General features: G+C 37.6%; 1 protein-coding gene across 4 annotated transcripts in view; it reads left to right on the top strand.

Moving 5' to 3' along the window:
* The window catches only part of LOC122338283 (dedicator of cytokinesis protein 7-like), a 44,908-nt gene that overhangs the window by 18,430 nt on the left and 13,147 nt on the right, over window positions 1–13,331 (top strand). For 2 of the 4 annotated variants that reach the window (XM_043233841.1, XM_043233839.1), the window contains exons 15-29: window positions 1,158–1,275; window positions 1,899–1,969; window positions 2,919–3,057; window positions 3,379–3,480; window positions 4,871–4,957; window positions 5,050–5,281; window positions 5,381–5,545; window positions 6,153–6,325; window positions 7,299–7,400; window positions 9,469–9,555; window positions 9,739–9,834; window positions 10,880–11,020; window positions 11,131–11,244; window positions 11,503–11,673; window positions 12,978–13,117. In XM_043233841.1, coding sequence (XP_043089776.1) covers window positions 1,158–1,275; window positions 1,899–1,969; window positions 2,919–3,057; window positions 3,379–3,480; window positions 4,871–4,957; window positions 5,050–5,281; window positions 5,381–5,545; window positions 6,153–6,325; window positions 7,299–7,400; window positions 9,469–9,555; window positions 9,739–9,834; window positions 10,880–11,020; window positions 11,131–11,244; window positions 11,503–11,673; window positions 12,978–13,117 — 1,938 coding nt within the window. The remainder of the gene's footprint in view (window positions 1–1,157; window positions 1,276–1,898; window positions 1,970–2,918; window positions 3,058–3,378; window positions 3,481–4,870; window positions 4,958–5,049; window positions 5,282–5,380; window positions 5,546–6,152; window positions 6,326–7,298; window positions 7,401–9,468; window positions 9,556–9,738; window positions 9,835–10,879; window positions 11,021–11,130; window positions 11,245–11,502; window positions 11,674–12,977; window positions 13,118–13,331) is intronic. The other 2 variants (XM_043233842.1, XM_043233843.1) reach the window with 2 other exon arrangements.

The raw sequence follows: 13,331 nt of genomic DNA, 5'->3' as shown, positions 1-13,331 counted from the left end.
AGTTGAAGTTGTTTGTTTATATGAGTAGTTGTAAACTTGATTGTTTACTTGACAGTATACATTAGGAATTGAAGTTTAAATGTTTATATTAGTTCTTAACCGTACTATTTACATTAGGTATTAAAGGTAAACTGTTCGTATTAGTTTTTTTTTTGTGTTTTTTTATTGTTTACATTATAACTAAAGTTTAAGTCTTATGTAGTTGTAAACTTTGTTTACACAAGTAGTTGTAAACTTGATTTACAACTTTTTAGTTAGTTGGTTTCCTGTAAACGGAAGTGATGGAGATGATCTATTTATATATTTTTTTTAAACATAACAGTTTACATCAGGAATTAAAAATTAACCATTATATTAGTAGTAAACCTGTCTTTACTGTCTTAACTTTTAAGCTAGTCTGTTTATATTATAAATGAAAGCCTAACTTTTATATTAGTAGTTGTGAACTTGACCGTTTATATTTTTTTTAACCAACTTTTACACTGCTGTTCGAAAGTGTGAAATTCATGAATCCCCAGGTAGAATTTAAATGATTAAAATAATTACAAACATCATTGTTGCAAATAAATAACGTTGCTGTTTGAATGAAAGTTATATAAATAAGTTTGCATTACAAAGCCTGTCTGTCTACATCAGTCCTAATTTAATAAATCCTAAAGAAATCATTCTGGTGTGCTGATTTGTTACTCACGAAACCTTTCTCATCATCTCAGTGAAGTTGAAAATGGTCGTGCTGCTCAAGGAAGTGTGGCAGTCGCAATGCAGTGTCTTTTTTCAGCTGCTAAATTGAGCGCGGTTGCATTGCTGAAGTCAAAATTTACTTTCAGAAATCACCGCACGGAAGCACCTTTCTTTAGAAACTCATTTCAGTGACTCAATGCATTGTCCTTAGAAATAACAGCCATGCTTGAGAGAGCACCCCTGTGTTGACAGAAGGAAGCAAACTGTACATAACCAGGAAACCGAGATAAGTGGACTGAAATAGAAGAACAGAAGTTACATAAAAGTATCATAGTCTTTGGAAAGCTTTAAAGGTAGTCCATATAATAGCTCTGAACCTGACAGTTTACGTCATCTACAGGCTGCTCCTAAACAATCGCCGCTCCGTTAGATAAGGGTTCATTTATTTCATCCGTTTTCTTCCGTCTCCCCCTCAGGAATCTGCTGTACGTTTACCCTCAGAGTGTCAACTTCAGTAGCCGGCAGGGTTCGGTGAGGAACATCGCGGTGAAGGTGCAGTTCATGGCAGGAGAGGATCCCAGCCAGGCCATGTCTGTGAGTCACCCATCACACCCGGCTCTAGTCACACTGTCAAAGCCTATTCTCATGAAAAGACAAAAAAAACATTTGGGATTATGTAAGTACATCTGATACGATGATCTCACCGCTTAGATAAACTTAATCGTGCACAATAAAGCGCTCCCGATCTGTGCCAAGAATATGACAGCGCCTCCCTAAAACGCATCGATCCAAGTCACAGTATTTCAACTTCGGCTAAACACACAGGTTGCATTAGTCTCTCGAAACCAAACTCGGTCTTCGCATCTAATAAGAAGCGCTCTGGGAAATTTCTGAGATTTCAGTGAACTCGCAGAACCTTTTACATTTCGTTAATCTAATCGCGGATTTTAGAAACTCCCTAATAGTGTTAGCGCTGCATTCGCACACCAGTTGCTCACTTTGAAACGTCTGTAATTTATTTAGGGCTCAAGTGAGGCCATATGCAGTGCAGGTACATTAGAGGCTAAATTAATTTTGAGATAATTAGGAAATCCATCCACGGTGTTGTGATCGGCGAGGGCAACATCGTGGCTGAAATGTAACTCCCAGGTGACATCTAGTGGAGCCGTTAATCTGTTATATTCACCAGTGCGATGTGATTTCCACCCCCTGAACAGGTCATCTTTGGAAAGTCGAGCTGTGCAGAGTTTTACAAGGAGGCGTACACCCCAGTGATCTACCATAACAAGTACAAACCTTTGTCTCATTCACTATTCATTACAGAAACAACACTTCTTATTCATTTTATACATGTCTAGAATTAGATTTACATTTCCATGCAACAGTCTTCTTAACTCAGAGGACCTCTGCTGTGCAATACCATATCCTCCATAATATATATGTGTGTGTGTATGTATATGTATATGTATATGTGTGTGTGTGTGTGTATATGTATATATATATATATATATATATATATATATATATATATATATATATATATTTATATATATATATTTATATATATATATTTATATATATATATATATTATATATATATATATATATATATATATATATATATATATATATATATATATATATATATATATATATATATATATATATATATATATATATATATATATATATATATATATATATATATATATAAAATATAACTGTTTTCTGCTACAGACAATTGGTTGACCGTAAAATGAAATGTAATATGTAATATAAATAATATAAACACAGCTTTTCCTTCACAGAAAAGTAAAATAAATAGTAATAATATTTCACTACAGTACTGTTTTTGATGTATTTTGGTTCAAATAAATACAAAATTGGCAAGTATAAAAGACTTAATTCAGCAACAAAAAATATATACATCTTATATCTTCATACTATATTTTAATTTACTATATTGTATTATACTAAAAATAATGTAAGTTATAGGGCCTGCTGTCTATTAAAATGTTTGATCTGATTGTGATTGTGCTACATGAGAAAAGCATGAAATATACACGTCACAGAAAGATTTGTTTCCCAGTTTTAATTTTTGGTGGGTTCAAAATTTGAATCATTTTACGTTTATCCAGCAGCGCCCATGAATGTTTGCAGAGGCTCCCTCATGGGTCCCCGGCCCCTAGATGAAAACCACCACAGCCTTTTTCAATCTGGTCTGTCCGTCTCTGCAGGTCCCCTGAGTTCTACGAGGAGGTAAAGATGAAAATTCCCGCCAACCTCACCGACAACCACCACCTGCTCTTCACCTTCTATCACATCAGCTGCCAGCCCAAGCAGAATACCCCCTTGGAGACGCCGGTGGGCTACACGGTGAGAGAAGGACCCCCCTCTCTTCTCTTCTTCCTCTCTATCCTCTCCTGACTGTCACACTCCCGCAGCGCTGGAGAAGCGCTCCAGGCTACCTGATGAAACGCTCACCTCCACGTGACCCTGTCCCCCCTTCAGAGACACCTGGAGCGCCCTCATACGTCACCTCCCACGCACTCGCTTCTCCTGCTGGGATTCAGTAGCACCTCCCCTGATTCTGCTTATGACACTTTTGAAGCTGCAGCGTCATGTGATTGTAGGCCATATATAGCACGTTACTGTTTAGTGCAGGTTAATCATAGTTCATGTTGTTGTTTTTTGCAGTGGATCCCTCTCATGCAGCATGGACGCCTGCGCACCGGCTCCTTCAGTCTGCCCGTGTCTGTGGAGAAACCTCCACCCAGCTACTCAGTCCTCACTCCTGATGTAAGAGACTTATCCTCAACTGGGTATTTGTAATGCTTAGTGGTTATGTTTGTGAGAATTATAAAGATGTCCAAAGAAGAGCAGACAGGGGGCAGTTATAATTGTATGTTTTTGTTGTTTTTTTCTTAATTCAGACTACTAATACGATCTGCTGTCTTTTTAAATAATAACAACTTTTAAGAAGCATGATATTAAAATGTAACAATTTTATTTACTACTAATAATAATTATTATTTTATATTATTATAAATATTACTATAAAATATTATAATTATTTGCAGTATTATTTTTGTAACTGGTAATATGACATTTTATTAATAAAATTTACATTTTATCAAAATGACAATAAATTAAAATTTTCAACTACATTTAAACATAACTGTGCCAAAAATCAGAGCAAGATATTTTCGGCTGGGATAGCTCAAACACACATTTTAATCTGGAACTAGCTTGTCTGTGAAACTGGGGGAAGAGGTCCTTGTTACTATAATTCTTGTAATCATTTGTTCAACAAATAAGATGAGTTTAAGTTTAATTCACAGGCCATCAACACTTTAGACTTCTTAAACTGTGAACTTATTCTGATGTCCAGTGTCTTATGTTAAAAATATTTTAAAAGCTAAAGAAATTCATCCTCTGGTCTCTGCTATACCGAGTCCGTCGTGAAACATAAAAAATGACGTCAGCTTTATGCAAGTGGCAAATCATATTGCAAGTTACAAATCCATTCGAGATTAATTGAATTTTATGGATTTTGCTATGTCATATGCTTCATAACACTCTTGAGACTTTCAATCACGTATCCTAATTGATATTTGCAATTCGCAGATTATGTAATCAGTGATATTTATGAGCAAAGTCTAAATCTTGGTAGGATTTGTAGATTCATGCTGTGGCACAATCGGTTCAGCCATGGGCACAACAGAAACATGCTGAACAGTAGATGTGCTTCTAGTTAGTCTAAAGATAAAGTTGTTATTCAGCATAAAGAGGAACCCAGGGTTAAAATTTTGGTTTAAACATTATGTGTTTATTATACATAGATTTTAAGTACACACATACATTATGTAATCAAAAACTTACTTTGGATGGAATTTAAATGCAATCAACAGCACTAGTTTAAAGCAAATTATATGCTGAATATGCAACTGAATTCTGTGCGTCAGTGGTAATAGAATACCTTAATAAAGTGTTGAAAAGCTTTCTATAGCACATATATCTTTTGGTAGTCATGTTAAATTCTGAAAGTTGTTTTTATTATCATTATTGCTATTGTTAAATCATGCATCATCAAGTTACAGATGATGATTAGGAATTAATTGCAATATCAGCTTGGCTATAAAATTTTAGGAAGAACGTGAATGTGCTGAGAATATGTTGTGTGTTTCAGGTTCAGTTACCGGGGATGAAATGGGTGGACAACCACAAAGGAGTCTTCAATGTAGAGGTGAAGGCGGCCTCCTCAGTTCACACACAGGTAATGAAAAAATAAACCCTGAAAAAAAAAACATGCATAAACGCATTTCTATAAAATTGCATTCACATACATGTCTCGCTTCGCGTGTGTAGGATCCACACCTGGATAAGTTCTTCACACTTGTGTATGTTCTGGAGGAGTACTCCTTCCCTTTCCGGCTGAAGGATGTTATAATCACTGAAGCAAATGTGGAGGCGGAGCTGAAGGCCAGCATGGCAGCTCTGAAAGGGGCGCTGCTGGACACTTGCGTGCGCTTCCTGCATCAACTGATGAGCAAGCTCATATTGCTAATCGTACACCCTCCTGTCATAGCAGGACAGATCGGTTAGCAACACTGGATTTGCTCTCTAATATTATTTGTTGCGCCCTAATCTTTTGCCGCTTCCTTGTGTAATCCGTTTTCTCTCCGTCCTCTAAATCCAGTCAATCTTGGCCGTGCTGCTTTTGAAGCCATGGCCCTGCTGGTAAACCAGATCCATAAGAACTTAGAGGGAAACCAGGACCATCATGGCCGAAATAATCTGCTGTCCTCTTATATCCACTACTGCTTCCACCTGCCCACAACAGAGCCTGTGTCTCCCCCTGCTGGTGAGTGAGAAGCACGGCTCAGTTAAAGGAATTGTTCGCCCAAAAATAAAAATCCTGTTATTAATTATTCACACTCGTGTCATTCCAAACCTGTAAGACCTTCCATAACACAAATTAAGTTATGTTTGATGAAATCCTGGAGCTTTCTGCACTCCCATATACAGTAACGCAACTACCACATTCAAGAAATTGTTTAATAAAGTCATTATTTTTGCTTTCTTTCCCATAAATGGTATTCTTAGTTTCGTAATTAAGGGTGAACCGCTATTTTAACAATGTCTTTACTACCTTTCTAGGCCTAGAACGTGACAGTTGCATTGCTGTCTATTTAGGGTCAAAAGCTCTCATATGGCATCAAAAATATCTTATTTTGTGTTCTGAAGATGAATGAAGGTCTTACAGGTTTGGAACGACATGAGGGTGAGATATGGAACCTGCTAAAACTGTAAACATTTATTTAAGCCTTTAAACTCTGCTGATTCATTTGTCTGGGTGGTTATGTATTGTGGTATTGCTTTACTCATGTTTATGCTCGCACTCATCGGATCCCAAGAGCAGAATGCTTATTTAAGTTCATGCACTGAACGCATCCCTCTTCCTCTTTCAGTGGGAGCCGCATCGTATGATCTCCCCATCCAGTACGCCACGCTCTCTAGAGCCACAGCAAGACCCAGCAGCCTGCTCTTGTCCCGCTCCAAGAGCATTAGTAACTCCAACCCTGACCTGGCCTCAACGCCAGCCACCCCTGATGAGGAAGTGCAGAGAATCATCGGCAGCAAGGTGGGCGGCTCTTCCTCTGGCTTCTGATTGGTTGTTAATGCAGCGTGGCCACTCTGTCCTTTCTGCCTTAAGCATCTAAGAGGAACAGAGTATTAAAAGAGGCGCTTTAAGTGATAGATGCAGTTATTGTTGTCTTTTTAAACGACCAGTTTCTGTTTTCTTTTGTGTTGGTGGAAAAACCGAGGCAAAACTAATCATGACAATAAAATCTAATAATGAAGTTATTTGTAACCATGGAGCACAAAAACACTCATAAGTATATTTGTAGCAATAACTGTAATTATAGGTTGTTCTGTTATGCCAAAAAGTCATTTGGGTATTAAGTAAAGATCATGTTGGATGAATATATTTTGTTGATACTGTAGATATATCAATCTTAATTTTTGATTTGTAATATGCTTTGCTTATAACTTCATTTGGACAACTTTAAAGGCAATTTTCTCAGTATTTAGATTTTTTGCACCGTCATATTCCGTGTATTCGGATAGTTGGATCTCGACCAAAAACTGTCCTAACAAACCATACATAAATGGGAAGCTTATTTATTAAACTTATGACTGGTTTTGTGGTCCAGGGTCACATTTTATAACAAACTGACCAATCGGTAATATCTCTCTGCAAAACAAAGCTGTTTCAATGTTAAAAATATATGCTAAAAAATGCTGCATTGAGAAAATAGCAGATTAATCAAATCGTTAAATAGTTTTCTTTCTGTCTTGTGCTAGAGCTGCAAGCTCAGAGATTGACTGAGATTAGTTTCCTGTGCTAGCCGTTGATTGCTCTAATAATTTTGCTATGGTACTGTTGTTCCTGCCCTCTCCCCTTCTTCACTGTGCCCTGATTGTCTCCCACCCTCCTCTAAATGAATTCTTGTTCCTGCGCTTCGTCTCCTCCCCGTGGCACCTGTATGTGGCTCTTCTGCCTGCCCTGTGTTGCACTGTGGTGTGTGTTTGTGTCGTCGGTGGATGAGCAGGGGATAGACCGCTCACATTCCTGGGTAAACTCTGCTTACGCTCCAGGGGGCTCAAGGGCTGTGCTCCGCCGGAACCCCAACTCCAGCTGTGAGCTCAAGCAGGTGCCAATCAAACCTACACCCTAATGTCCCTCCCTTTGCCTCCAACCATAGACCCGAATATATATAACCTCCAACTGCCTCAGGCCATTTTACTTCACACAAACTCAAAACCATAACATTATTTGTACCACTTCAAACTCCACAATATAATATAACCTTTTATTCTCTGAAAACATACGAGCTAACATGACATGTTGCGGTCTCTGTCTCATTCTTGATATCATCTCAAACCTTTAACCCTAGCTTAAAGACTTAAAGACCCTAACATTATTTGTAAACTATTAAAACATTTTTAATCACCGTCCTAAACCTTTGACTCTAGCATTACTAGTTATTGTCTCAAACCTTTAACCTTAACATTACTAGTTATTGTCTTAAACCTTTAAAGTGGTCATATGATGTTGTTTAAAAAGAAAGCTATTTTGTGTATTTGGTGTTTTTATGGGGTTTCAAAAAACACATTTTTCACATACTGTACGTACTGTATTGTTTCTCCTCTAAGCCCCGCCTTCCTGAAGCAGGTTGATTTGTACAAAGCTCATTGTTCTAAAAAAGCAAGGTGTACTCTGATTGGATAGCTATCCTGTGCGTTGTGATTGACCAAATATCTCAAGCATTACAATTGAGGCATTTGTTGCATCCATTGGATGCATAATTACTGATTATGATGACTTAGTACTGTCTTTTTACATGCCTCTTAAACATTGTGTCCGCATTTGTGATTGGAGAAATGACAAACAAGCACTGCCCTTCACTGCTTAAAACTCACATTTGAATAGTAAGTAGCAGGTTCTTTTAATAAGAAAACGTATCTTGCTTAAAGGTTGTGTGTCAGAAGGGCCAGATTCACATCGCTCCGCTGTATAGTCTCTGTGCACAGCCAGCATAGGCTGCTCTGTCAGGTTTTAGGAATCAGTTCTCCGCAAATGAACACTGTAATATTTGGGTTGAACTATTTTAGTTAATTACAACTTAACCATTGATTTCTAGTTATGGCCTTTTTATGGAAGCACAAAGAAATTAGTTTCACTTTCACAATGAAACAGCATATCCAAAACATCAGCAACACTACAGCGAGAATAATAGCTCCGCCTTCTTTCTTTGCATAAACATTTGGGCGGTGGTTGAAAATAAATCCACTCTGTGACGTAGAAAAGTGGGGGTGTGTTTAAACGAGCCCTTTTAGGGGGGTGTGGACAAGTCATAACTTTATAAAGAATATGTCTTTGTTATTTTAGGGTTATTTTCTACACACTAACAGCTTCTAATACTCTAAAGAGAACCGAAAACTTGGAATCACATCATATGACCCCTTTATCTTTTAAATTTATTATCTTGTTACTGTCTCAAACCCTTAGCCTTTACATATCGTATTACTAGTTTCAACTTTTAACATTATTATTACTTAATGTATAAACTCTTTAACCTGTTAGTTGCATGCTACTGTCTCAAACCTTTAACCATAGCATTCATCACTGTCTTACACCTTTAACCCAAGCATAGTTACAGTCTCCATCTTTACTTGGCACCATCTCAAACCCTTAACCCAACATGACTTGTTAGTCTCCCAAACTCTTCTCAAATTTATTTTACTGTTCCCCACGCCCTAATTCTCCTCATTCCCAACTTTTGCTAAAATGCTAAGTCCATATTCCAACCATACATCGTATCATCCTGTATGCTCTTTTTGCCTTCACTCTGGTATAACTTCTGTAATCATGCTCCATAATCTTCTGCCAGCTCTTCTGCTGCTGTCCATTTGTATTTTATTTTTATGTATGTTTGTCTATTTTTGAGGAGGGATGTGTGTTGTTTCACCCAATGCTTTTAACTACTACAGTGTCACATGTATATGATTAACGTCTCAGTTACATTATTTAATTTTTTTAAATATTTATTTGGTACAAAGACCATGTAATAAATCGGGTAACCACAAAACACCCTTAAGAATCTGGGTTGGTGTATGTAGCAGTCATTGTCTTATCCCTCTTCATCTTTCTGTCTTCTGTCATCATCATCATCATCATCATCCACCACCATTGCTTTGTGTTCACCCACTGGTCTGCAGGCCAGTGAGCGTGCCTGTAATCGCATGTCTGCCTTCATCGAGACCACTTCCATTCTCTGTCCTCCCTCCAGGCAGATCGCCAAGAAGGTAGAGCACATACTCATCTACTCACCCATGCACTCTCCTATTCATTCATTTATGTACTCACCCACTCATTGAGGCAGTTCATCTTTTTCACGCACACACATCACTGCAATTTCAAAGTAGTCTGCATTCATTGTGTGGTTGTGTTCTGTATGGATATTTTTTAATAATGTCCTGTGCGTTCAGTTACTTCATGAAGAGTTGGCTCTCCAGTGGGTGGTGAGCACCAGTACCGTGAGAGAGGCGTCTCTGCAGCAGGCCTGGTTCTTCTTCCAGCTCATGGTCAGTAGGCCTTCAAACATTTACATTTACTGTCAATCAATAACTAAAGTCAAGTCGTACGTTTTTCTATAGCACTTTATGCTTGTAGCACTTATATGCACTTATAGATTGTTTCAGAGCAGCTTCATAATAATAAAAGAGGTATTAAGTGTCACTGTTGCAAAGTTCTTTGCATGAGATAGTTCAAGTTGATAATATTGTTGAATATAACGAAGCCCCACACGTGACATTGAGGAAAAATATTGTAAATCTTGCACAATTATTTGTTAACTTGTTTTACTAAATCATCCACATTATATAATCATTTATTCCTTTGTTTTAAATAAAAAAAAATTGTCGATATGTTTTAATTAAGTCAAATCAAAGCAAATTAATTATATTTTGCACATAATTTACTTAAAACAGAAAGAAAGAGCTATTAAATTTTGCTTATAATTCAGTGCAATGAGAATTGGTTAAAATGTGCACACAGTTGACTATTTTTTTTAGCTCTAAACAATATACATAATCTTTTAACCATCTTATATTTTTTATTAAAATAATGCTGTCGTTTATTTACCATCTTGTCAATAAAAAAAATTTGATATTCTTTATTCAAAAAGTTTTCAGTTGTTTTAGTCATTTTAGTTTAACATTATAATATTGTGTGTGTGTGTGTGTGTATGTATGTATATATATATATATATATATATATATATATATATATATATATATAAATATATATATATATCATATAAATATATATATATATATATATAATATATATATATATATCATATAAATATTTAACGTGAGAGGTTTCAGCTTATTTGCATATAAATATTTAACGTGAGGTTGCGTCAAACAATGGTATAAGCATTGTTCAGTGTAAATTAATTGTAATTAATAATCGCAATTACAACTTCAAGCGAATAATCGACAATTATGATTTCTGTCATAATCCTGCAGCCCTAATGCAGGGATTGAAAACCCTTATGTTCGGTGAGCTTTGTAAGCCAGAATCAGAGCTTCAGATGGTATCACACGTATTTCTGTGTGATAACAGGTGAAGAGCATGTCCCATCATCTGTTCCTGTCCTCACGCCTGGACATGCCCCGACGCCAGCGCTTCCCAGACCGCTTTGTGGACGACATCGCTGCCTTAGTGTGTGCCATCAGCGCAGACATAGCCAGCAGATACCACAAGGCAAAAGAGCAGCAGATCTCATTTCTCCCGTCTTTTACGGCTGTTTACTCTTGTGAATGAACAGGAAGCATGCTTATCTTTGTCTGAACCAATATCCGTGTGCGTTTCAGGATGTCGAGCTAGTGGAGAGGTTAAACAGCAGCTTGGCCTTTTTCCTCAACGACCTGCTGTCTCTCATGGACAGAGGCTTTGTTTTCAACCTCATCCGCTCGTATTATAAACAGGTGCGTGCACAAACACACAAGCACACATTTTAAAACGCTTTCAGTAGTGCAGTCATGCTCTTGTCTGTAGTTTTGTCATCATTTGATGAATTTCTGCCACTGTGATCATTAGACTTTGTAAAAATAAAATGTAAAAAACTAGTTGGTTTACATGGATTGCAAGTGGTTTGGTGAACAGGACATGCAGATGAGGCCAAGCTGCGAAGTCGACTTAGAAGCTTTAGTGACAGGTGACAGTTTGTGCGTTTGTGTCTTCAGATTAATAACAAGCTCCACACAGCGCAGAACCCCAGCTCTCTAACTGCGCTCAGGATGGACTTCATAAGGATCGTCTGCAGTCACGAGCACTACGTCACCCTGAACCTGCCCTGCGCCGCCCTCAGCCCCCCCGCATCCCCCTCACCCTCCACCTCCTCCACCACCTCTCAGGTACACACGCACAGTCTGGCAAACTGGCTCACTTCCTGGTACTCTTAGATGAATGTTTCAGGTACAGTGTTTCAAGTCAAGCTGTCTCAGAAAACGATTTTTCGCTTTGTTTTTTTACAAATTGGGAGCAAATTGGGGCTTTCTGCGTAGGGTGCTGATTCTGTGTTTGACCCAATTATATATCTAGACATTCATGACCACATTCACACAATCGCTGCAAGGGAAATTACATGTAGGCAGGGAAATTATGGGCTTTTTTTTTTCACTTGTTGCTGAATAATTCACCTCAGTTCAGACGTTTGTGAAAGCTTGAAAATCATGTGTAACCATTACTCTTAGTCTTTTGTTATGTTGATTAGCTGGACAAGAAACATTTTCTTATTTTTATCAACATTGAAGACTCTTTCAGACGTATCTTTTTGGATGAGCTTTTAGCTAGCAGTATGGCCTGGAAGCTAATTTTTTGTGATATTTGGTGGTGTTTATACAGCTGGTGTTTAGTTTGTTTTGTAAAGCCCTTCGTGACTCCTTCTCTGTGAAAGGTGCTATATCAATTTTACTCACTAACTAATCAATCTTGAAAACAGCTACTTAATATTTTTCATAACAAACAATGATCTATTTGAAATATCAACCTTGTGTAACATTATAAATGCCTTACGGTTTCTTTTAATGCTTAAAAAATCTTATTGACCCCAAACGTTTAAAGATTAGTGCAAAAACATAAAATCGATTTTATTCATTCATTGATACAAAAATGATCATAAATAATTATTGTAGCCATAATTTTGGTAACTGACATTATACCGCATCAACTGTTAGAGCTGACCTTGTATCTGTTCCTGAGCATTCATTTCATTCTTCATCTCGGACTGTAATTATGAGTGAGGGATGTTAAATAGAGTCAGGCAGATTTACTTTACTCCTCCAGCTTGACTAGTTGTGAAATTCAACAATAATTACACATTTGTTTTGTTCCGCTCTCGAGAGCTGGATGTTTTCTTGGGTGGATTAGACGGAGTGCTCTTCTCCAAATGTTTATATAAACTGACCACATTCTAATACTCCACAGAAATCTAGTGTCAGTGCTGTAGAGTTTCCTGATTTGCTTGTAATTGTGCGTTGGAGTGTTTCTCACTGTGGAGTTTAAATCCTGTCATGATGGATATGTTATGTTTCTGTCTGCTGAACGTCTGCCATACAGCCACATTATATCAAGCCGGACACACTCGGTGGAATCCTCTTAGGGAATAAACTGCGCTTGGCAGCGCTGAAGCAGGCTTTTTCTGTGTCTTCTCTTGTAGAGCTCAGCGTTCTCCAGTCACGTTCAGGATCAGGGTGTGGTGAGCATGTTTGAACTGTCGGTGCCTTTTCGACAGCAGCATTTTCTTTCTGGTCTGCTGTTGGCTGAACTGTCACTCATCCTGGAGCCGGATGGAGAGGGGTGAGAAACATTCTTCCGCTCACACGCTCAAGTATTTCACCAGGGAGAAACATCTAGATATTTTCAACTCATGTCAGATATTCACAATTAAACAAATGGGCTCGTAACAATTCCCAAAATTTTAGAAATCAGTACTTATAATGGTGAAATAGCACAATGCCACAATTTCAGTATCATATTTAAAGGCCGCAGTATATTACTGTGCCTGAGCCCA

The sequence above is a fragment of the Puntigrus tetrazona genome, chromosome 3, assembly GCF_018831695.1.
Source record: "Puntigrus tetrazona isolate hp1 chromosome 3, ASM1883169v1, whole genome shotgun sequence".
Taxonomy (NCBI): domain Eukaryota; kingdom Metazoa; phylum Chordata; class Actinopteri; order Cypriniformes; family Cyprinidae; genus Puntigrus; species Puntigrus tetrazona.
The sequence above is the reverse complement of the archived record's forward strand: the minus strand, read 5'-3'. Positions and strand labels throughout refer to the sequence as shown.